Raw genomic sequence first — 25,336 nt, 5'->3', positions numbered from 1 at the left:
CAAATGGAGACCTAACTTTAGCCACCACATCTGAAATCCAGAGCCCCTCATTTAATTTCCATACCTGAGTTACTGTACAGATCATGAATCTCTTGAAAAAAGAAAAGACTGTAACAATATCACTGTAAGTGCTATGGTTCTCCCAATCAGCTTCTCCAAAGGGGCTTATGGAATGACCAATTTGGGAATGACTGGACTGGCTTTTAGTTCACACCAGTTCTTAGAGATGGAAATAGTCACTGTGGCCCATAGGTGACAGCGAGAACTTTTAGAAGTCAAGTGATAAACGGAATTTTGACTTGTGTCTTACTCATCTGGGGTCCATGGGTCTATTCTGTGGCTAATTCCTGAGTTCCTAAATATAGAGTTGGAATACTTAGCAACCGACAGAATATACACAGGAGCTCCGTTATGGTGGTATTAATGGAAGCCCCTGGAAGCACTTCCTCCCAGTGAAAATACAAGCCAAAAGCAACATCATCTCCCTGAAGGAATCACTGAGGTAGGTGCCAATATTACATAATTCATAGGTGCAGAGGTAATGATTTTTATTCTAGCCATTCAACTCACCTGCTTAACCTCTACCTAAAATAGATCATCAGGTCACATACACTGGACTAGCAATCAGAAAAGCATTCAATTTCTCAGAAGAAGTGCTAGAAAATAGATGCGCAGTGCTTGTAGGCAGAATAATGGCCTCCCACGTCCTGACCCCCAGAACCTATGAACACACTCAGGCAAAGGAGAATTAAGGTTGCAGATGGAATTATGGTTGCTAGTCACCATTTTTAAAATAGGAAGATTATCCTGGATTATTCAGGTGGATACAATGTAATCACAAAGGTTTACAAATTACATCCTTGTAATCACCTTTGAAAAGTGGAGGGGATTGGGGTTCCTGGGTCATTCAGTTGGTTGGGCAGCTGCCTTCTACTCAGGTCGTGATCCTGGAGTCCCAGGATTGAGTCCCACATCAGGCTCCCTGCTCAGCGGGGAGTCTGTCTCTCTCTCTCTGACTTCTCCCCTCTCAGGGTCTCTCTCTCTCTCATAAATAAATAAATAAATAAAATCTTTTAAAAAGGGGGGGGGGTGGGCAGAAGAACAGAGAAGGATATGTGACTTCAGAAGTTCAGAGTGATGTCACCCATGTTGCTGGCTTTTAACATGGACAAAGCAGTCCATGATCTAAAGAATGTGGGTGGTCTCTATAAGCTGGAAAAGACATGGGAATAGAGCCAACCCAGAGCCTACAGAAAGGAATGCAACCCTGAAGACACCTTAACTTTAGCCCCAGGAGAAATGTGTCAGATTCTGACCCATCTACAGAAGTGTAAGATAATAAATTTGTGTTGCTTAAGCCACTAAGACTGTGGTAATTTGTTATGGCAGCCATAGAAAATTAATAGAAATGTCTTCAAAATTCAGTTTGTTTACATGTACCTTTTCTTGAGCAACTGCTAGAGAATGTGGACTTCCAAAATAAAAGAGTAAATTTTTTTAAAAAAGAGGAAGACAGGGATCTAGGAAACTCACAGACCTAGCAACTGGGTAGAGGAGAAGGGGGATCCTGGGAAAGCAGGTGCTCTGGAAGCAGAAAACTCCGTGAGCCCAGGAAGAAGCAGCTGACAGCCTAGGAGGTGTGGGGGAGAAGCGATGGCAGACACTCCATGTGTGTGGTCAGGTCACAAAGGGGTTTTAACTCTTCTGAAAAACTGAGAAGGAATTAGTGATCGTGACATAAAAAACTAAACAAAGAGGGAGTTTTAACTCCAGAAGAGCAAGGTTGTTTGTAAAAAGGAAATATAATTGTCATACCCTATTTGTCTTGGAAGTGAACTCTATTTGCGGGTTTTAATAACACAGACATAGACGTAACTTGATTAGAAAGATACAGGGAAGAAAAATAAAGGCTTGGACCTCTAGATCTCCATTTTTATTGGTTTACTGTTTGTTTATAGACTACAGAGGCACAGAATTGAATTAATCATAATCCTTGGTTTATGGCTCACTCTTAACGTTGCCCCAAAGAAAAGCTAGAACCTTGACAACTATTTATAACCCCATCACCCTACGTGCGAATCCATATACCTTCTCCTCCATCTCAAGTAACCAATATCCTAAATGTTGTGTTCATGATTCCTTTGCTTTCCTCACATTTAATCTGGGCACTTTAAATTCATGACCACTCTGAGGATAAAGTTCCTCCTAGGCTAGAAACAGGAGGATAGAAGGAACTATTAACATCAACCACTCTGTACCCATAAAGCAGCAAATATTTATTCTCAGCAAGAGAGACTACAAAATCTCAGAAAGGAGAGTGAACTGCAGGGCTTTCTCACACTAGATACTATTAGAATATTATTTAAGTGCCATCTAGCATTGCACGTACCTTATTTGTTCCCTCTTTAGCTACTCCTTTAAATGAAAGAGAATGGAGGGGGCGGTACACAGAGATGCCAAAGCAAGATGCTAATGGGCTGATCTCAGCACTGCGAGCATCTTCTACCACCTGCAGGCAACACTCCAAGACAGGCTTGCTTCCCCAGTTGATGTGTCCCCGCCGTCTACCAGATTTGCCCCTGGCCCCAGACACTCTCGTGTTGCCTCCTATTATCCTAGACCCTGTACCTTGGACAGCAGCACAGAGGGCCCTGGAGGCATGCATGTCACACCAGTCTGGAGCAGTGAGGTTGAGTTGAGCTCTGCCTGTGCCCTCTGAGGACCCCAACGCCCAGGCTGCCTAAAAGACAACTGTTTGCCTTGGCAACCCACCATGGTCAGTTAAGCAGGGCACCAGCAATCTGAAAGTCACTTATGGTCTATTTGGAAGATGTTTCTAACCAGAATTGAGTTCTACTGTACTAGAGCAATGGACTCATTGGCCATGGAGCTGTGAGGGCTCTGGGGTCCACTTAATCAAGCATTTCCCGAGCAAGTAACTCAAGCACTTCCTTTTAGGATAGTTAACAAGTTTTACCCTAAAAGTGTCTCACAATTGAAGAAATTTGTCAAATGTTGATTAAAAACAAATCAAGATTCTTTTTCTACCTGCCTTCTCAAAACCTAATTTCCAAGAAGGTAGCATTTACTCAATTTTGCTCTGTGGTCTATAGCTGAGCCTCAGTCTCAACCACAATGTAGAAATGAGAACACCCAACCCGGAGGACTGCTGTGAGGGCGAATGAGATCATGAGCTGAGAAGCATTACCATGGTATCTTCATATTTGGTGTCAGCAAATCTTACTTCCCTTCTCCTTTTCCTATGCTTTTCATTTTTCTTTCAAGTATTCCCCTTGGCTCCGTAAATTATCCCTATAGGCAACCTTCCATGAAATTATGTGACACTGATTTCCTGGGCTCTGGGTGGCATCAGAGTAACTACAGCTACTACAAAGACCCCTCCCCAGCTTACCTGGTAGGACAAGGGACCCTGGGCCCAGTGGGGCAGAAATCCTGGTCAACATGGGAGTGTGGCATCCACTGCACACTCTGAGTTGGAGAACCAATCCCAAGGCTTCAGCGGCAGCTCTACTTCTTCCTGAACCACTAAGGACTCATGGGTGGAGTCCTGGGTACTCAGCACAGTTTCATAATCACAGAAGAGGGGATTTGGCAGCCAGTTCAATAGAAGAAGCACTAGACTGAGATTAGAGGTTTCCAGCTGGCTATTGACCCTAGCCAACACATGTCTGTGCTTCCTCAGTTATAGCACGCAGGGGTGTGGGCAGATGGTCTTCATGCTCTCTTTGTGATCCAATGAACCTCCATTTTAAAGGTTACCGACTGTGGTTTAATAAGAAGTCCAAGAAGCATAGTCCATGCATCCAAAATATATTTTATTGAGACTGGAACATCCATAGTAAAGTACACATTATGAAACATCGGAAAGACTCAAGTTTAACAACTTTCACATTCACAAATACAAACTGCTTTTGGCTCTGAGGCACACAGAGAACAAGGGGAATGGGGAAGACAAGGTACTGTCTTGGAGACCCAGACCTAGTGGGCTATGTGTGGGTCTTCCCCCACAGAGAAGGGTCTCCTCTGATTTGGCAGTATTTCTAGATGCCTTCACAAGGAGGAAAAGTAATTCTTTCCCCATGATTCCAGCGCAGGACAAACTATGTGTAATTCTGTTTTCTTTCTGGTTCAAAGAATTTCCATGGCAGCATTAAGATGAAACCATAGGCTACTTCTTGACACCACAGAGACAGTAGGCACAGACCTGGAAGCCATTTGGCCTGAAAAATCCATCTTGGGAACCCTATGGGCTTAAAAGCCAATCTGTCCCATGAAAGTCAAACATTTCAAACATTCTCATAAATAGAGAGAGTAGGATAATGAACCCCCATGGTTAATTATAGGAAAGCAGATAATATGACCAAGTTCAGTTTCAATAAACAGTCAAGAGATTGAAGTGAAACCTGGACAAAGTCCTTCTCCCCAAACCTCACTTCTCCACTCAGCTCCATATCCGTGTTTGCTTTCGAGATCCATCTGGTGCTAGGAAGAAACCTAAAGCCAGTGTAAGAGTGGCAATTGTTTAGGGTGGGTGAATTAAGTTCTATTCTGCCTGTGTCTCCTGGTGACACAGTGAGTCACTCAGGACCAGACTGAACGTGATGAAAACACTCAGTCTCTGGAATGAGATTTCTCTGGCATGTTGAGTCATTAAGGACTATCACGATGTCACAGGTTTCTGAAGGTGACATGGGAGCCACCAGGGTGATGTTGACAAGTGAGTCGTTTTGGGGGAACTGGCATGAAGAAGCAGTATTTATTATTCAGACAACACAGAGAAGTGGCCTGTCTAGACAGCTTGGGAGGATTTGAAGTGTCTAAGAGCAATTATTTCTGGAATGTTAGAGAGACTGCTCCATCATCTCCTGTAAAATCAGGGCAACGTTTTACCACTTCTTGTTCCATGTGAGTGCAAGATGGAAGGCATTATGCCTCCTCGATGAGTTTTGTTTCCCGGCTCATCATGATGGCTGCCTTCTGAGAACTTCATCCAGACCTTCCCCACCACTGGCTACAAGAAGGCAGCAGTCTGTTGGCTCCACGACAGCCTTACTCTTGGGTTCCTCTCCCACCTCTTCTTCCAATTCTTCTTGTAGACACTACCCTTGGGAGAGAGGCTCGGAAGTTCTCTGTTATGCCCTGTTGCTTGCTTGTGTCTACGTGGAAAAGTGTAATTCAGGATGGAAGGGAGGGCATGCGCACACACACATGCAAAGGGAAAAGCTGTAAATAAATCCATAGCATATTAACAAAATGCAGAAAGGGGTGACTTTTGTTTTCTTCTTTGTGCTCTTCTAAATTTTCCCAAGTTTTCATAATAATCCTTCTTTAAGAGAACTCAGTAATTCCTCTTTAAGGGCCCTAATTGGTCCTTTCTTGTCATTTGTCCAGCCAGCCACTATACTACTGAGATTCATCCTGGCCCAGGACTTCAGAAAGTGAGGCCCAAAAACCCTCCACATCAGCTGTGGCTCACTCACCTTTCAATGGCCAATGAATGTTGTTTGAGTAGAGTTCTGTGCATCTGGGCCAGCCACGCCCCAAGTATGACTCAGGTGTCCTTTATGAACATTCGGCGGTCGGAGGGTTGTTAGGCAGCCAACTGACTCAGCCCTCATGTGGGCTGAAGCTGTCCTGGGTTCCCTGGCTGAAGGAAACCAAGGTGATATGCCTCGCAGCATTTCTTAGACAGGAATTCATAAACACATGTCTGATTTGTAATCGCCTTTTAGTTTTTACGTCAAATGGGGTAGGAGGCTAAACAGCATTTCCTAGGAAATCCAGGGTCCCGTGGCTTCTGTGGGGCCTTGTGTCTAGCACTGTGAAGGTCATGTGTGAGGGGACAGGCATTTTTCCAGGCTCCATCCCCAGGCCCTTTGCCAACCTCAGCTGGGGACAGCTTGCCCTCTCCCTGCCTTTCCCACCTCCCTCTAATTCACTGCCACGATGGGCTCCACAGCAGACAGGTCTGTCTTCCCAGACTGGAGTTGGGAGGAGGGCAAGAAGTTATTGGCCAGTGGAGCCCTCCGGCCATCACTCTTCTCTGTCCAAGCCACCCTGAAAGAAGCAACTGGGGAGGGTGGCCTCTCCTCCTGAGGCTTGGGCAGCCTTTGGCACATGCTCAGTAACGCCTTCAGCTCGACCCTGAAGTTCTCATTGAGCCAGCAGTAGATGAAGGGATTGTAGCAAGTGCTGCTCATGGCAAACCAGTGGAAGGCGAAGTAGAGGGCATTGTTGGTGTGGATGACCTTGCTGGACAGGAGGAGGACATAGCAGTTGAGGGGGAACCAGCAGAGAGCAAAGAGGACCACCACCAGCATCAGCATCTTGATGGTCTTCTTCTTCTTACGCCGAAGGGCCAGGTATTGCTCCGTGGTCACATCCCCAATGGTGTTGCACAACCACAGCTTCTTGGCCACTCGGGCGTAGGCCACAGAGATGATGAGGAGGGGGAGGATGTACAGCAGGATGAAGGTGGCCAAGTCCAGGTACTTCCAGAAGAGGTCAGCTGGCTCAGGGAAGTCTGGCAGGCACAGGGAGCGGACGATGTTCTCACTGGTGGCAGGGGGGACAGGGAGAGACAGAGACATAGAAACAGGGAGAGGCGGAGACGGAGAAAGGAAGAGGAAGGTGCGCCATTAGCGTGGAAAGGCTTCATCCCAAGAAGCACCGGCCTTCCTCCCCTGGGCTCCCAGCCCATCTCTTAGAGCGCTTTTGCTACAGCATAATTATCTGGCACATTTCTGGCTCTCCCACTAGACTGGGAGTTCTAGAAGGATAAGGAGAACACCTGCTCTGTCTGTGCCTCTTAACCTTGTATTACTCTTAAATAGGCCTACTACAGAGACCCAGTAAATATTTGTTCAATGAATGGATACAACACTGGCGTTCCTCATCTTAGAACTAACTCACCCTGAGAGTACAACGTGCTCAGGAAATCCTGGAACTCCCCAGTTTATGACCTACTCCCATTCCAGAGGGGAATTAAGGAGGAGGGCAAAGAAATGATGGGTCTTAAGAACGTGAGTCGCAGAGCCCGAACTAACATACCTTCAGCCATTCATATAACAAGTATCTCTTTTCTATGGAATGCACCTGGTCCTCTTGAGGAACCCCCAGAGTTCGTGTGTTAGGGCTCCGCAGGTTCTGACCTGCTGAATGAGGAGGCGCGAGGCACCCACGCAGGGCCGGCAAGTATCTCCCTCGGCATCCGAACTCCCGCCTCGGGGAAGTGAAAACCGCGGGGCCGTTTTGACGGAAGGCGCGGTTTCAATACGCTCACACGTAGGAAGCCACGCCACGAGATCTGTTGCTTATAAAGCCCAGGACGGAGGCACCGGGAAGGGCAGTCCTCTGTCCGGGTCACCAGCAAGCACGCGAGAGAAAGCAGGTCGCAAGCACCTCTTGTGAGGAAGGGGGCTGCGGCGGGGTTCACTCGAAGGGGTCCCTTTAGAAGGTGACCCGGGAAAAATAAGGCAGGAACTTGTGGTGGGTATCCTAACCCCGTGTCCTAATCTAAACGTCCCAATTGTGGGTGTGAACGGAGTTGTCATACTACAAAAGGTCTAAACTCAAAATGGCTGTTTTCTCCTCCCATCCTGTGGCTCAGTGCTCTTGTCCTAGGTGCTGGTGGCCCTCATTGCTGACAGAGAATTCTCTTTGCTTCTGTTAGCAGGGGAAAAAAAACAAACAAAAAAACCCAGGTCCCCCTGGGTGAGGGCGGATGGGAGTCCGAGTGCTAGGGGATTTGGGTATGTGATTCATTTCAGTATCATAGAATTTGGGGAGGGAGCCTTTATAAATTACGGCTGACCCTTGAGCAACAGAGAGGTTAGGGGTACTGACCCCTGCACAGCTGAAAATCCATGGCTGAGTTTTGACTTCCCCCCAATTTAACTACCAATCACCTACTACTGACTGGAAGCCATACTGAAAACATAAACAATTGATTAACACATTATTTTGTGTATGTATTAACTGTATTCTTCCAATAAAGTAAGGAAAAGAAAATGTTATTAAAACAAGAAGGATTTTAACCAACTGAGTGGCTCAGTGGGTTAAAGCGTCTGCCTTCAGCTCAGGTCATGATCCCAGTGTCCTGGGATCGAGTCCCGCATTGGACTCCCTGCTCAGTGGGGAGCCTGCTTCTCCCTCTGCCTCTGTAGCTCCCCCACTTGTGTTCTCTCTATGACAAAGAAGTAAATAAAATATTTAGAATTAAAATATTTAAAATCAGGAGAAAGAAAAAAACACCTTTCTAGTGCTGGAATCTATCAGTGGCAAAAATCCACATAGAAGTCGATCCACACCGTTCGAACAAGTGTTGCTCAAGTGTCCGCTGTAGCTGTAACCAGCCTTCAGACTTAGTCTCTTGACCCTGCCTGTGTCACCAAAATGTATGTTTCTAAGTGCACACCTCAGGAGGAGTAGTGCGTGGTGACTGTGGGACACACTAGCACTGTGCCCCTAGATCCTCTCAGATCCCAGGCACAGGTCTGCAGTGCCAGGACGCTAGCCCCCGGACAACCCTGTGATCTTGTAGGTGCCTAGCCTCGGGCCACTGAAACCATTTCCTACAGACCCCCTAAGAGCCAGAAGGGGCTAGAAGTTTCCATTTTCCCCAGGGAAGCCTGGAATATGAAAGCCCAGCTCCCTTGCTTCAAGGCTGAACAAACTCTGTGTTATCTTTGCTCTAGAGATCCAGTAAAGCTGGCTGTAGCTACCCCCAACAACCCTCTACCCCCAAATTGCACCTTCTCTTGGTCTCCCTCCACTTGCTATCCTGCGTCCCCTCTCCCTCAGCCATGACCCCTGGGAGCACTTCCTTATAATCAATCTGTATCATCACAGGGTCTGTTTCTAAGGAACCTCATTGAAAACAACTATGAACTGATGAAAATCGCTTGAAGCTCATTCATTCACTCACTCATTTATTCAGTAAGTAAGTGATTACGTACTGAGAGCCTGTTACGTGGAGACAGTAAGTTAGGGGCTAGGAGACACCGAGGTAGCAGAATCAAAAATGGGGCCAACTCTCCCCAACCTTACAGTCCAGCTGGGGGCAGCACCTTCAGTGAACTAGAACCACACACAAGTGTTTAAATTTTTTAAAAATGAAGTGCTTTGAAAGAAATTCTCATTCTGTGAGAGGATATGATTGACCAAGAAGCCTGAAAAGGAGGCAGAGGGAAGTGGAGCTTCCTGCCTCAGACACACGGACACAGGCATGTTCTGTTTGCAGGTCGGGTGAGGGCATTTAAACATCACCATTTTAGGGGTGCCTGGGTGGCTCCGTCATTAAGCATCTGCCTTCGGCTCAGGTCATGATCCCAAGGTCCTGGGTTGAGCCCTTCACTGGGTTCCCTGCTCAGGGGGAGCCTGCTTCTCTCTCTCCCACTTGCCCTAGCTTATGTTCCCGCTCATGCTGTGTCACTCTGTCAAATAAATAAATAAAATCTTAAAAAATAAATAAATAAACAAACACCGCCAATTTAGAATTTTGCGTCTTGGTCTGTGTGATTGTGTGGGTAAGCGTTCCCAGTGACAGAAGCTGTTCGCTACTGCCTTGACCTTGCAGACAAACTGGGTAGAGAACAAGGAGGAGCCGAAGTGGTTGAGAGGAAGAGAGGAGAAAGAGAGAAAGGGATGCCACAGAGAGTCGTGGTTATCGGCCCCCCCACCCCCGCTCAGAAGCAAGAGGACGGGAGACAGACAGAGGGACGAGCTGGGTGCAGCAGGTACTGAGGTCAGGGCCGGAGTGGGGATGCTCAGATTTCCCTGTCGAAGTCCTCGGCGCCCACGGGCTGCTCCTTACTAGCCAACTCACCTGTACTTGAAGGTAAATAATTTCTGGCAGATGGCGTGTGGGAGTGAAAAGAACGTTGCCATGGTCCAGATGACCGTGATGTAGATGACCCCTTTTGTGATGGAGATCCGGGGTTTCAACGGATGCATGATGACCTGGAAAACAAGCATTGTGTCACCAGCCGAAGAAATGCAGAAGCAGACACAATCCTGATGACGCAACTGCCGTGTCTCTCTAAGGCAGGCAGGTCCGATTTATAAAGGAGCACCCCTGGACCACGCCACCCCCATGGCCCCCCTCCAGTGAGTCGTCTGGACTCAGAGACTCCAAGCAGCTCAGAGCTGTCTTGCCATCCTATGTGGCAGAAGGAGGGGGCGGGGCAGGGGTGGGGTGGGAGGTCTGCTTGCCTGACACCCACAAGGCCAGGAGAAGGACAAGCCATGGTCGGCCTCTGCCTTGGGATCGTGCCCTGCCCCTCCCCCAGGACCCTTTAGGTCACGGAGGGCGCTGACCTCATGGGAAGCTGCATGGATGTTTATCTGGGCATTCACAACACTGGTGATGAAATTATTTGTTTATTGGGGCACCTGGGTGGCTCAGTGGGTTAAAGCCTCTGCCTTCGGCTTGAGTCATGATCCCAGGGTCCTGGGATGGAGCCCCGCATCAGGCTCTCTGCTCAGCAGGAGCCTGCTTCCTCCTCTCTCTCTGCCTGCCTCTCTGCCTGCTTGTGAACTCTGTCTGTCAAATAAATAAATAAAATCTTTAAAAAAATTTATTTATTTAAATTATTGCATTTGTTGTTAAAGCTGCAGTGGGGTCCAGCTTTCCCACGCCCATAGTAAAGCCTGGATTGCAGACTTTGGGCTGAAAAGCATCCTGGAATTGCCACAACATGACAATCCATTCTCCTTAAACCTTTAGGTCAAGACTTGAAATTTCATCACATCCTCGTCTTCTAAGAGCAGGAGCATTCTCTTTCTTACAAAAGGCACCCTGAGACAGGTGAATCCAGGGTTTGGGGGAGAGGTCATATAGAGTGACACAGTGGACATTCTGGCTGTGTCTCCCCAAATTTTTCTCCAGTTTTTTTTTTCTAGGTTTAATGGGAGGAAGTCGCAGGCTTTAGAAGCGGCTCTGCACAGCCCCTTCTGGAGGCTGCCCTCTTCGCCCCTCACGCTCCCTCCTTGTTCAAGTTGCTGAGAGAAGTGAGAGGCTGGGTCAGAGGCCCTGGACATCACTTGAAGATTTCACTGGCTTTGGGACGAGTCCCTATTTTGGGGGTTTATAACACAGCATCGTGATCAATGTGGGCAAGACTTATCCCTGTGCTCCTCAGACCGACCCATCTTTGGCCCAAGGGTCACTCAGCCATGTTAAGATGGGGGTAAGCACAGGCCAGGTAAGGGCGACCCAGAATCCCTCTTGTTGAATTCAGGGAGAAGGTTAAGAAGGGCAAATATATTTGTATGCCAGAAAAATATTTGTATGCCAGCTTTTCAGACATTGCCCAAAGCGTCTGCAATAGAAACGCCAAAATGACGGACTTGCAGGGCTGAAGAAATCTGTTTGCCCGGCCCAGTTCCCTCCCAGTGATGAATGTCTGCTAAACCATCCCTTTCAAGTGTCATCTGGCCCTTGTTTAAAAGTGCCAGTGAAATGAAACTCATTACCTTCCCAGGCAGCTCTGTTCTATGAGAAAAATTCTTTCTCACACTGAGCTGTATCTTTGAATCTGCGTCTTTGAAGCCTCCTCTCCCTTGGTCTTTGTTTGCGTCTCTTGGAGCTACTCACAATAAATTCTACCCTCTCTCTGTCCGGTGGCCCTTATGGTATAGGCCTTGTAGGTGCCCCTCGGCTTTCTCAGAGCAGGGTGGTCTAGTGATCAGAGCAGAGGCTTGAAGCCAGACAGACCTCAGTGCTAATCCTAGCTTCATCAGTCACCAGTTAGGTGATCTTGGGAAAGCTTGGCACGCACTTTCTCCTCGATTCCACACAGACCTAAGGATGCAACATGGACCGACTGAGTCAGCGTGTGGGAGGTCCTTGCCACAGAGGTGTCCTCCTCCAGGTTTCCTTTGCCACATCCACCACGTGCGTCTGATGGGGCAGGACAGCGAGCAGGGCCTTCCTGCCCTACCCCGAGGCCCGTTCCTACCACCTGGATATTCTAGCTTCCTCCTCGATAAGGGGGCCAAGAAACAGCCATCTCCCTTGACTCTACCCTGCCGTGATTTGCCAATCTCTTTTCATGTGTGATTTTCAGGTTGGCTTTTCTACGCCCAAGACAAGCTCATTAATTTCTGAAGCCTTTGCTGGAACAACAAACTTGGGAGTAATGATTTTCTCGTAGCACTTAGCACACGCGTTTTAAAATGCCTAGCCTGGGTGCTCAAACTGATCAATGAGACAACTCCGCATGCTGAAACACGTGCTAGAACACTGTGTTGGACCCTGCGGTTCCCTGAGAAGCCTGATGGGGACGGACAGGGGGTCAGGGGTAGGCGTCCTCACCTGGTGGCGGTCAACGGCGATGGCCGTCAACGTCAGTGCGGAGACATGCAGGGAGCAGTACTGGGCGAAGCGGCTGACGTGGCACATGCCTTTCCCGAACACCCAGGTGCTGTTCACAAAGCGGACCTGGAAACCAGCCCACAGAGGTCAGAGGCCTTGAGCCTGACACCCAGCCCCTGTGGCCTCTGAGGAGCTTCCCTCAGGAGGTCTCTTCCACTCCACTCTCCTCAGCTGTGGGTCACACACGATTTCCTCCGGCAGGACTGATTTCCAATCATTCGATTCAGGGAAACCTGATCACGTTGCTGGGGCCGCCCCCTGGTAGGGGCCGGGAGAGGGTGGGAATCCGTGGGCTTTGGATTTGGACTTGCCGCCTCCACTGGTCTCAAGATGTGTGGCCTGGGCCGAGGGATACAATCTCTCTGAACCTCAGTTTCCTTATTTGTAGGCTTATTGTAAGGATTAAGGTTTCAGAAGGTCTATAAAGGGTGGAACACCGTGTCTGGCAGATCAGTAGAAAGATATTATTAGAAAGAAACAGTAGCTATTTTTCTGGTAATAATAAAATCCATTCTTGGCCCGCGTGAGTTCAGACTTAATAGGGGACACACATAGGAAAAATCACAACAGAGCGTGGGGACTGTGCTCTCTAATGTTGACTAAGCAAACCTGCAAGTCCATCTGGGAAAGGGACTGAGGGGCCTGGAGAGCGGCAGGCAGGCTGGGGAGAAGACAAGCTCCAGGCCAGTGTGGAGCCCTAGGAGCAGACCGAGGCCTCATCCCACATCACCCACAGCTGCCGGCTCACTCCCTGAGTGCTCCAGCCGCTCCTGACCGATGCCCGAGAAAGCTCAGGCACTGATTCTGAACAAGTCTGGGGAGAGGACCCAGTATCTCAGGATGCAAGAAGGGAAGTATTCAGTGTCAGAGAAGGCCCGGAGAGAGGACCACAAGGCGGGGTGGGAGGGGGCTGAGGCTGATGGGAAACACGATAGAGTAAATAACAGAGCAAGTCAGTTGGACAGGAAGAATACCATCAACTGATTTACAGCAGAGTATTCGCCTCTACGACTGTCACCTGGGGCAAAGCTCTTAGGCTCTATGGGCTTTACTGTCCTCATCAGTAAAATGGGCTAAAGCTGTTGTGAAAATCGAACAGGAAAGAGCACGTGGAGAATAGGTAGAGCAGTGCTTTGTACAGAGGAAGCACTCAACACAGCAACTACTCCCGTTAAGACATGAGACACTTGAGATGACCTTTAAAGAGTAAGTAGTCGGACTCCCAGCTCCATGGGGAGTCTGCTTCTCTCTCTGACCTTCTCCTCATTCATGCTCTCTCTCACTGTCTCTCTCTCAAGTAAATAAATAAAATATTTAAAAAAAAAAAAAAAAAGAGTAAGTAGTCTTGGGCGCCTGGGTGGCTCAGTCGGTTAAGCGTCTGCCTTTGGCTCAGGTCACGATCCCAGGGTCCGGGATTGAGCCCCGCTTCGAGGTTCCTGTTCGGTGGGAAGCCTGCTTCTCCCTCTCCCACTCCCCCTGCTTGTGTTCCCTCTCTTGCTGCGTCTCTCTCTGTCCAATAAATAAATAAGGAATCTTTAAAAAAAAAAAAAAGAAAGAAAGAAAGAAAGAAAACAAAAGAAAAAAGGAATAAATTGTCTTTGTTCCTATAGTAGTAAGAAAAAAGGCTTGGCCCTGAATCAGAAATCCCAGGCCCTGTTTGAGGAATAAACAGTAGGATGGTTTGGCGGGAGTGTGTGGAAGAGTCGCGAGGGACCACACGTAGGGCCAGATCGTGACATTAAGACAACAGACCAAAGATTTACTCTCTGTGGGTCTGGGAGCCAGCAGCCATATGAGGCTTTTGAGCCGTCCGTGAACATTATGGGGCCAGACATCACCAGCGATTCCTGCTTCTCACCTCCCACCTTCAAGACATTACAGAGCCAACAGGGGCTGCCTTGCATGGCTTTCAGATCATCTCGTCTTCTCCAGTCCCAAGGCCGTGGTCCTCGTGACGTGACCCACCATTTCTCCCCTGGACCGTTTCCAGCCTCCTAAAGGCTTCCCCTGTCCTCCGATCTTGGCTGCTCGTGATGCAGGCTTCATACTGCTAATGGTATTTTCCCAACTAAAAATCTGATTACTGTCACCTTCCCGCTTCTCCTCATCCTGGCCTTCAGGACAGAGCCAGATGCCTCCGGAGTACCCAGGCCCCTTCACAAGCTCGTCCCAGCCTTCCTGGCCCACCTCCACTTGTCTCCAGCTCCCCATGCACCCCCTACGGCACTCTATCCTGCTGCCCCCCCCCCACCCCATCAAGAGCCACTCAACATCCCCTCAACACAAAATGAGCTTTGACACACTTCGCCTTTGGTCTCCCGGTCCCTCTGTCTGCGTGGAGCCCTCGCCTCGACCTGGGAAACTCCGGCCCTTCCAGGCCGCTTTGAAATGTCACATTCTTTGTACAGTCTCCTGTGACCCTCTCCTGGGACTCTGGCAGGACAGAACCAATGATTCTCTCCTCCAGGCTCTACCACATTCTATGCATGCCTCTGCCACCGGAATTGTAAGTAACTGTTTGCTTTTCTTTCGATGACCAGAGCTAAACTTCATGCTCACTGTCGTGTGTCAAGTGGACAGGAAAGGAGACCAGAGACGAAGAACATTGTCACCAACTAGCTGGAAGACAGGATGCCTTACCTTAGAAGACCCTCCCCCCAGCCCTTTCATACACTCTTGTGCTTCAAGGTAACAGGGGATTCGGGATTGGGGTTAGGGTGGTATTTGGAGCCCTTTTGTCCTTGGCTGGTGACAAGAGGATTCCGAGTAGCCAGGAATCAGTTAGATATCAGCTGGCTAGCAAGCAGGAAAAGTCCATGGTTTGGAGTAGTGGAAGCTTAACATAGTCCAAGAACACCCCCCCCACCCCTTCACCTGCCACCCCCAAGTTCAGTGGCTTAGTGGACAGACCTCTGGACTTGAGTCAGAAAAGTAATTCTTATCATGCCTTTTGCCAAAAAACTAGCTAAGTGACCTTGGACAAGGGACTGAACCTCTATCTGTGCCTTAGTTTCCTCACCGGCAAAACGCAATTTTCTCATAAGTGAGGACAAAAGAAAGAATGTAGTATTAAAATGTGAGGTTTGGGGGCACCTGGTGGCTCAGTGGGTTAAAGCCTCTGCCTTCGGCTCAGGTCATGATCCCAGGGTCCTGAGATGGAGCCCCACATCAGGCTCTCTGCTCAGCGGGGAGCCTGCTTCCTCCTCTCTCTCTGCCTGCCTCTCTGCCTACTTGTGATCTCTGTCAAATAAATAAATAAAATCTTTAAGAGAAAAAAAAAGGAAAAAACTGTGAGGTTTGGAAGGATGTTCACACAGGTGGGAGTTCACCCTCTTCCTTTGGCTTGTCTATTATTTCTGGTTGAGTATGAGTGTGAGAAACAGATAGGGAGGGAGAGAGACAGAGAGTCTGCTTTGGTCAAAATACCAATAATAACAAGGTTATTCCATGAAGCGGAAAAAAAAAAGCAAAAAACAAAAAACAAAAATGTGACTCATGCGGCAGAAACCTAAGGGATAACTGTCATTAGACTGCGTGGTCCTAGCCCTCACAATCCCAAACCACCCAGGAGCACCACACTCCCGAGTCCCAAGTCCCGGAGAAACGGGAAGGGCACAGTTCATGCCAAACAGCCAGTGCCTTAGTGTAAGGGTGGAGGGTGGGGGGTGTTCATCTACCACCCTCGTGCAAGTACCCCCAGCCCAGCCCTGGGACCCAAGCCCACCTCATTCTCATCTCTTCCCCAACACACTTCTGACACAGCCTCATTGTCAAACCACAAAAGAGAGACACAATTTAAATAAGTGGTCTAGGAAAATGCACTTAAGTGTCCATTAACAATTTGCAATTGTTTGCTGTTGCAGCTGTGGCACAAAGCAGCACCCGAGGGTGGCAGCGGGACATTGAATGGGCTGGAACTTTGGGGATGGGGGGGGGGGGACCTTAGCCATCTCTGCCAACACTTCCAGGAGCTTCGATTTACCGCTTGATATCCAATAGGCCCAAGGCCAGTGCTATTAAACAGGAAGTGGTCATTCGCTCTGGGGTGACTGCAGACACTCCAGTCACTGACCCTGGTGCCCCCAGCTGCAGAAGCTCGAGCTCAGAAGGTGAGGAGACAGACAGAAGAGAGAGCGGGAGGGAAGACAGAAAAACAAAACTACGGAGAAGGACAGGAAGAGTGGGAAAGGGAAGATCGAGACCGTCACCACCGGGAGGGAAAAAGATGAAGACACAAAGAGTCAGAGGACAGGGACAAAAGTCTGCGAGACAGGACTGAGTTCAGACTTCAGCGAGGAAGCCAAAAGGGAAGGAGCTGGAGAGGCGCAGCCGTGCCCCCCACCCCCCACCAGGGCGCCTCGGGCCAGACGCGGGGCAACCGGAGGAAAACTGGAAGGACCGAGGGGAGAGGGGCGCCGGGCATGTGGGACGGGCGGGGGCCAAGCGGGGGCCGGGGCCTCACCAAGGTGAAGGGCGTGTTGAGCAGCGTGATCATGATGTCGGCGACCGCCAGGTTGACGATGAAGAGGCTGGTGGCCGAGTGCATTCGCTGGTTCTTGAAGATGACATGACAGACCAGGACGTTGCCGAAGAGCGAGAAGACGATGATGAAGGAGTAAGCCACGATGAGCAGGGCTTTCACCGTGGGGTTCTGGGACTCGGCCCCGTAGCGCCTCCGGCCCACAAAGTTCTGCCAGTCGGAGAAGGTGTAGTTGCCCCAGAAGAAGTGCGAGGCGTTGGGCACCGCCAGAGCCGCCTCCAGGCCCGACTCGTCGGCCCGGCCCTCGGGGCGCTCAGCGGCTCGCACCAGCGGGAGCAGGCAGAGCAGCACCCCGCGCGCGCCCATCCTGCGGGAGCCGCGGCACCCGAGCCCGCGCCGCGCCCACGCCCGCCGGGAGGGGAGGGCGCCGGCTGCGCTCCAACGCTGGCCGCACTTCTCCCGCTCTGCGCAGCGCCGCGCCGCGGCTCCGGCTCCTGCCCCGGCTCCCGCTCCGGCGGAGACGCGCGCCCGCTCCGCCCGCCCGGCCGGCTGCCCCTTCGGGAATGCAACCCCGCGGGACTCCCGAGGCTTTCTCGCCGCGCACGCTCGCCCGCTCGCTTTTGGCGCGCCGCGCTCCGCCCGCTCCCACGCCGGGAGTACAACTCCGCCCGGCTTCCGGGGCTCTGTCCCTAAGTCACACTCGCCCCGCCATCCCGCCCCAGCCCCGCCATCCCGCCCCAGCGGGCAGGCGGGTGGCAGCCGCCCCCGTGGGGGTGCCTGGCCCTTGGGGCGCGCAGCCTGTCAAGCCTGGTGTGGGGGCTCCGGGCGGCCCCCCGTGCGGAGATGGGGATGCGCAACGCCTGTGCCCTCAGAGCGTCAGCCCGGGCACGGTTTCCACACTGCGGGGGATCCCTGGGTCCGGCTGTTTTTAAGGAACAAGGCGAGTAAGGCAATGGAGGGGAGGGCTTCTCCAAACCCCTGCACCCACCAGACTTCAGATTTGCTGGAGGGCTTCCTAGGTTTTGTTTCCTGCCGGTCTTAAGACAGTGGGGGTGGTGGCGGGCGGGCGGGCGTGTGTGTGTGTGTGTGTGTGTGTGTGTGTGTGTGTGTGTGTGTGTGTAGGTTTTTCCAAGGAAACTCTTCAAAGCGGAACAATCTGCTGACAGGATCAAAGAATCAAAGGAGATAAGTAGCTGCGTGCCCCGGGTGGCCGGAGAAAAGCTTGAGGAAGGGGTGTATTACCCATGTTTCTGTTCTCTGCCTACTCCACAGGAAATCCTGGTACCTTGCTCACCCGTTTTCATTCCCACTGAGTAGTCTCTCCCAGTCATGACAACCCGGCCACCCACCCACGGACCCCATACCGGGGAGTCAGGATCAAATCACAGCTCTGTCACTTCCTAGCTATGAGATCCTGGGCAAGTAAATTTAACTTTTCTGCTGTTGGTGAAAAGCTTTCTAGAGCGCCTGGGTGGCTCCGTCGATTAAGCGTCTGCCTTCAGCTCAGGTCATGATCCCAGGGTCCTGGGATCCAGCCCAGCAATGGCTTCAGGCTCACTGCTCAGCGGGGAGTCTGCTTCTCCCTCGGTCCCCTACCCCCAGCCCTGCTTGTGCTTGCTCTCTCTCCCTCTCTCGCTCTCAAAAAATTAAATAAAATCTTTAAAAGAAAAAAAAGCTTTTTCCTTTTCCCACTTGTGGGGTTTTCAGAGACCCTTGAATGTCCCCACCACCCTGCCATGTGGTGCTAGGTATGCAGTAATATGTGGACTGGCATTTGTAACTGCGGGGCCCGCCCCATTCAAATTATAAAGGTCAGGTAGACTGTCTACGGCATTATCTCTGCCTGCTGGGAGTCCACCAAAAGACTTAAGTCCAGGTTCCTTCTGAGAATTCCATTTGGCCCAGTGGAAAGGCTGCTCCTTTGTCCCACCTTCACCCTGAAGAATGGGCCCCACCCACCGAAGTCCTCCTTTTTTCAGGAGGTCAGGAGGAGAGGCCCCAGGCACCTCTCACTTTGGAACTTTTCCAGGGGAAGTTAGATGTCAGCTTCTGTATGCTCTTCCAACTTCAGGGATACAGTTCAAGCTCACCTACTGATAAGCGGCTAGGAAATGGTTTAAGCGTCATCACAATAAAATACAGGTGCACTTCCCCAGGTGGGCGGGAGGCTGGGAAGTTTTCCTATAAAGGTAGTACTTTGGTTCAGTCCTAAGGGACCAGGAAGAAACAGGTCACAGAGGAGGCAGAGGGAAGAAGATGGAGTATTCCAGAAGGAAGGAACCATGGTACATGCAAAGACATAGAGGTGAGTACGCTTGCGGCACATTCAGCGGCTGTAAGAGTGATATGAACGCATTCCCGAAGGCCCTTGGCATTCACCAAAGGGCGGTAAGTACAAAACTGACAAGATCAGGTCTGCGTTTTAGAAAGAACCCTCTAGTGACTTCCTGGGAAAAGGGCTGCAGCGGGAGGCAGGAGGTTTGACGGCTGGTCAAGTGATCCAGGATCAGAGGTGGGACCTGAATCAAGGTGCTGGCAAGGGGAAGAGCAAGGGTGACAGAGATGGGAAGGAGGACACGTGGATTGCCTCGTTTTCAGTTTGAAGTCAAACACCCACAATAAAAAACCACAAAAAGGATCCTCCTCTGACCTCACTTACCTCTCTCCATTATTTTATCTGCAAATTCAAAGGGGTCCATTCTTGTTTCCAGTTTTTCCTTCACATTTACTCTTCAGGCAACTCCATGTAGGGGAGAGGATGGTGAGCAAATGTCCTTCAATTCCGCTGATGGACCTGGTGGGTCCCAGAGGATTAGGTGGTCAGAACAGGGGATTATGTGACTGGTCCTAGGAGAAGGGACAGGAGTGCCAGGCAGATCAAGTAATAGGTATTTAGTTCTATAAAAGAAACCAAGGACTGCCTGTAAGCATGTAATTCAAGAGCCTGGGTTGACTTAATGGTCTACTAAGGTGACTTGGTACCATCTCAGGGAGGCAAGGCTGGAATGTGCTGGTAATTTTTTTTTTTTAAGATTTTATTTATTTATTTATTTGACAGAGAGAGAGAGAGAGAGAGAGAGATCACAAGAAGGCAGAGAGGCAGGCAGAGAGAGAAGGAAGCGGGCTCCCTGCTGAACAGAGAGCCCGATGCGGGACTCGATCCCAGGACCCTGAGATCACGACCCAAGCCGAAAGCAGCGGCTTAACCCACTGAGCCACCCAGGCACCCAATGTGCTGGTAATTTAGAGAACAAAATCCTACTTAATCAAATTGTTGAGAAAGAATGAATGGGCAGACTAAGGTTAGTCAGCCTGGAGTGCACAGAAAGGAATCAAAGGTAGGCAGTGTCCTTCCAAGCACTGTCCCCCATGTACCCTGCTTGGTGCTCTGTGACAGGTGCACTCATCTGCTCCTAATTAATGCCTTCACTTTGATAACATTTCTCCCCACATCCCCCTTGGCGATTTGAGGGCATTTATGCCAGATGCCTGAAACCTCCCCTCCATCAGAAGACAAGATGACATATTTTAGCTCTTAGCTTTCCACAGAAGAAAATCCTGAGACAAAGATTCTAGAGGAAGGGTTTATTTGAGAAATGAAGGCAAACACCAGTAGGGGAATGGAAAAGCGAGACAAGGTTGGGAAGGGGCCAATAGTCTATTGGTAGGCCAGCTACCACTGTGAGTGACTGGAGCCCCTTCCTTTTGGGAAAGCCATTGCAAAGCAGACACATCAGCTATCCAAACCAGTAGACAAGAGCTGGATATCTACCCACCCAACTCCTGTCAATCACTGGTCGAAGGCTGCTCCCAGGGGTGTGATAATTCTCTTGCACTTCCAGCTGTCAAAGAAACAAGTAAATATTGGTTCTGGTTGGAATTTGGATGGATGTGCTCTTCCGTGAGCATGGCTCTCCAATCAGTCTCCCAAGTTCCCAGCACCCAACTCTCCTGGCCTGAATTTACTCTCAACTGTAGCAACAGCCTAGCGCTTGATGGAAGAAGAACATCCCCCCACCCATCCCACGTCAAGGCTAAGTTTTTAAAAAGAAGTCCCTTCCTCATAGACCTTAATGGTTCTGTAACATTATCATTTGCTATTATGAAGATGATTTGGGAAGACACAGAGCCACTCTTACAGAATGAGACAGCTCCTTCCTTTGTGCGTTCTGAATAAAACTGAGGACGCTGTGTAGAGTCAGGCTGTGCAGATAGTAATTATATTTCTGTCTCTAATAATAGTCACATGTATTAAACATACCAAAGAGTAGAGAATTTAACTCTTTCAAATGGACTTGGAACAAGAAAAATAGTAAATCACCTCACTAGCATTCACAAGACCAAGAATCACAGAATGGTAATATCACACAGAGGCCCCAGAAAGAAGTGTTTGAGAGCCCCACTTCATCAACATTCCCAGCACTGTGAGTGGTTGCTCCTCTAATGCCAGGATTATTTCCTGAAAAGGTCCTATTTGAGTTAAAAATGCACCAACCCACAATTCTTCTCTCGTGCCAATCATCGGCTGAGGGGAAGAAAGATCAGCATCATGTCAGGCGCATGACTGTCACTCAAAGTTGATCTGTTTTAATGGCAGAGGTGGGATGGCATCATACCTTAGTTACTAAGTGAATCAGGTAGACCTGAAATAGAAAGTATGGCTTACGATAATCCCAACGCAATAAAAACACCGTATGTGGGCATGTTAACCCCGGAATCAGTTTCCAAGTATTCTGGAAATATTCCAGTACCCTGGAGCTGTAGACTAAAATGATATATTTAGGGGCACCTGGGCGGCTCCATGGGTTAAGCGTCTGCCTTCGGCTGGGGTCATGATCCCAGGGTCCTGAGTTTCAGCCCTGCATCAGGATCCTTGCTCATCGGGGAGTCTGCTTCTTCTCCCTCCCCCTCTGCCTGCTGCTCCCCATGCTTGTGCTCTCTCTCTGACAAGTAAATAAAGTCTTCCAAAAAATAATATATTTAGGATAAATAAAAGAAGTACACCCAAATTCCAACATACAGTTTGTGGTCCAAATACTTCTGTAAGTTGTTTGAACTTACTCCACACCTTTAAATAGGAAGTTTTATAAATGACAGAGCGGGTATTGGGCCAACTCATAGCAGCCCATTTAATCCCTCCAGTAGACTACTGGTAGCCTTAGTGGTGCTACCATAGAACTCCTAGCTACTCTTGGCGATTCAGAGTGCCATCCTCCAGCATCTGGTCCTCTTAAACTAAATGTCCCCCAGGGTGATCTCAACCATCCCCATCGGTTGAACCATCAATCACAAGTGACTCTGAGATCTGTATCTCTACTTATCAATCCTCTTGAAAGTTCCCAGTTGTTATGACACATTTGGCTGTTGCCTGGACATTCCCACTTGGAACACCCCCCACCCACCCACACACACACTTACAATTCAACATCCTCCAAACTAAACTCATTGTATCCCCTCCTTCCCTTACTTTCTTACACTTGCTCCTTTTCTTGTTCGTTTGTTCACCATGGTTAGAGTCTTGCAGTCGCCTCACAGCCCACCCCCACTTCATGATGCTATTGCATTCGAAGATGCTGTTTCTGTCTCGAATTATCCTCCCTCTGATCCCAGGGCCAGAAAAACTCCTCCTCTTGGAAGACTTAGCCGAAGTCTTCTCTCTCCTGTGAAGACTCACTGACTTCCTTGATTTCCACAACCCAAGAACAAGCTGTGTTGCCTTATCTATTCAGTTAAAAGTGCTCCTGTAACATGAGATCCATTCTCGGATGTGCAGTTCCCTTGTGGTACTGTTTGTGACTTACCTGTCCACTCTTGCAGGCCAGGATGGTGTTATTCCGCACGTCATGTCGTAGAGCCTTGCACAGTGCCCAGACAGGAGAAATAGTAGTGTCTATTGTGGTAGACACTGGAGTTGGAGTCAGATGACCGAGGAAGCAAGTCTTAAACTTTTCTTGGTACTCCTTTTGCTATCTAGTAGGATTCTGGGGGCATATCTAAGTTCTCATTACAGAAAATTATATAAACCTTCATCTTCTAAACTCAATGTAAAACCATCCTTCTGTGGAAATATCTCCTGATTCTATTGCTAGTTAACGACTTAAAATGAGGAATCTTCATTAGATCTCTGAGAAGGCAAAGAGAAGATAGGATTCTTCTAACAGGTGGAGCCGTGGAGTTCATATTTCAAGGTTTTCTGTTACCCTACAGGTTGAGTCATATTTCCTAGCACAAGCTCTAATTCTGTGCTCTTAATTGCTATTGAGCTATTTTTTCTACTTCTCTTTTATTTCTGTTGTGTGCTTTGTTTCAGTTGGATCCTTAGAGAGTGAAAGAAAATTAAGCATCTAAACCATTTGATTAATACTGCATCTTATAGAGGAAAGAAGGATGTTTCCTGTTTGTGTGTGTGTGTGTGTGTGTTTTTAATAATACCAAGTAGAAATTGTATTTCTAGAAGTCATCACTGGATCTGCAACTCACTTTCAGAGGATGTAAGCAACACCTGTCGTTGGTCTTACACTCCTGAAAGTGCTTTAATACTTTTTTTTTTTTTTTTTTGTCACTTGAGGTCATTAGTTTTGAGCACCAGAAAAAAAGTTCTTTTCTTATATTAATTTTGTGCTCATTTCTATTTTACAAAGTTAGCACAACAATAAAGACAAATTCTAGCAATTACTTGCAGGTGGTGGAATCAAGGAGGTCTTTGGTGTTTGAGGTATGATGATCATTATTTCTCTGGGGAAGAATTATATACGGTCAAGTAAACAATTTGGATCTAAATGTAAAAGTCAGATCTCAGCCAACCAGAAATTAATGGCTTACCAGTAATAAAATCTGATTTAAATTGTGTGAGGAAGATGACCGTACACATGGCTGGCAGAAATGCAAGATGGTACAACCTCTATGGTAGAGAATTTGGCCATGTTTAGTAGAACTACATATACACTTACTCCCATTAACTCCAACATCTAGGAATTTACTCTTGAAGATATATGTCTAAAAATGTCCAAACACTAACATGCAAGATGAGCATTACTACATTATTCGTGTAATTGTAAACATTGTAGCTACTTAAATAGCCAAATATGAGAGAATGATAGTGTAACCTATGGTATTTAAACTCAATGGAATACTATGTAGCTATGAAAAAGAGGATCTTTGTAAAATGATATGGTGTGATTTCCAGCACAGATTATTTGGGGGTTGGGGGGGGTAATGCACACACACGTACACACACACTTTTTGTGTAAGAAATAAGGGAAAATGAAAAAAATACACAAAACTGCTTTTTTAGAAAAAAAGAAATGCAGAAAGGTTAAACAAGAATGGAATTGTTTACCTACAGTTGGTAGAGCAGAAAGGAGTGAAAGGGATAGGGAAGGGAGAAAGATTTGAGTACACATTTCAAATGGTTAGACTTCTGGAAGCATGTACATGTTTTATATATTAAAAAAAAAAATTAGGGGCGCCTGGGTGGCTCAGTGGGTTAAAGCCTCTGCTTTCAGCTCAGGTCGTGATCCCAGGGTCCTGGGATCGAGCCCCGCATTGGCCTCCCTGCTCAGCAGGGAGCCTGCTTCCTCCTCTCTCTGCCTCTCTGCCTACTTGTAATCTCTGTCTGTCAAATAAGTAAATAAAATCTTTAAAAAAAAATTAAATCCTGGACTAGAGGGAAAAACATGCTATGTAAGGAAAATTATTGGGACTGACAACATTGAAATATGGACTATAAAGTATTAAAAAATAAGAATTTTAAAAATTGAATAAATTTTAAATTTTATAAAAGCCTAACTAACTACTGATGTCATTAAAGACAATACCCTTGTTCCTAGGGTATATACAGTAAGTATTAAGGGTAAAGGAGCATTACTCCTTGAAACCTCTCAAAAGACTGAAAAAAAATTTTTATATGTGGGTACACACTCACAAGTGTGTATGAATATGTAATATACATATACATGATTTTTTAAATGACAAAAGCTTAAAAGTTAGTATATATGAGTAAAAGATAAAAATAACCTCCATTATTCTAGCAGATCTTCCACAAAATTCAGTATTATTTCAAAATAAAAATTTTTTAAAAAATGATCTAGGGGTCCGTGGGTGGCTTATGTAGTTGTGTCTGCCTTCAGTTCAGGTCATGATCTCAGGGTCCTGCTCAGCAGGGAGTCTGCTTCTCCCTCTCCCTCTGCTTCTCCACCCTGCTTGTGCTCTAATACAAAAAAAAGTTTTAAAAAATTAAAAAACAAAACAAAACATGGTCTAGCTTTAAACCACTACTAAAAAACCTCTGTATTGAAATTGGGGTGATAAACCCCCAGGGCTTCTGTCTACAATGGATGGATAGATGCATTGACTGAGTTCAGTATTTATAGAAAGACATTTTAATAATGTAAAATGGATAACTTCATTTAGTGCATTCTATTTACAGTCTGTCAAAGGACCAAAAGAAATGCATTTGT

At 48.1% G+C, this 25,336-nt stretch overlaps 2 protein-coding genes across 4 annotated transcripts in view; both read right to left on the bottom strand.

Moving 5' to 3' along the window:
• The window catches only part of LOC309841200 (uncharacterized protein), a 61,362-nt gene extending 57,639 nt beyond the window's left edge, over window positions 1-3,723 (bottom strand). Inside the window, exon 1 of the mRNA XM_082684131.1 lies at window positions 3,413-3,723. Within this exon, the coding sequence (XP_082540257.1) occupies window positions 3,413-3,464 (52 nt within the window). The 5' untranslated portion in view covers window positions 3,465-3,723. The remainder of the gene's footprint in view (window positions 1-3,412) is intronic.
• Window positions 3,724-3,815: 92 nt separating this feature from the next.
• Window positions 3,816-18,545, bottom strand: GPR83 (G protein-coupled receptor 83). 3 transcript variants are annotated; one of them, XR_014299023.1, is made up of 5 exons: window positions 16,860-18,545; window positions 12,338-12,463; window positions 9,848-9,981; window positions 5,502-6,576; window positions 3,816-5,244 (listed from the first exon to the last, which is right to left on the bottom strand). XR_014299023.1 is itself a non-coding variant. In XM_082684118.1 (4 exons), exons 1-4 carry the CDS (start codon window positions 17,241-17,243, stop codon window positions 5,952-5,954), a joined length of 1,269 nt encoding a protein of 422 aa, XP_082540244.1. In that variant the 5' UTR covers window positions 17,244-18,545; the 3' UTR covers window positions 3,816-5,951. The 3 variants fall into 3 exon arrangements, 2 of the variants coding, with proteins under 2 accessions (XP_082540244.1, XP_082540245.1); XM_082684118.1 differs by having other exon boundaries at window positions 3,816-6,576; XM_082684119.1 differs by lacking the exon at window positions 12,338-12,463 and having other exon boundaries at window positions 3,816-6,576.
• Between the last annotated feature and the right edge of the window lie 6,791 nt (window positions 18,546-25,336).

The sequence above is a fragment of the Mustela nivalis genome (assembly GCF_964662115.1).
Source record: "Mustela nivalis genome assembly, chromosome: 9".
Taxonomy (NCBI): domain Eukaryota; kingdom Metazoa; phylum Chordata; class Mammalia; order Carnivora; family Mustelidae; genus Mustela; species Mustela nivalis.
This window is presented reverse-complemented; position numbering and strand designations above follow the sequence as displayed.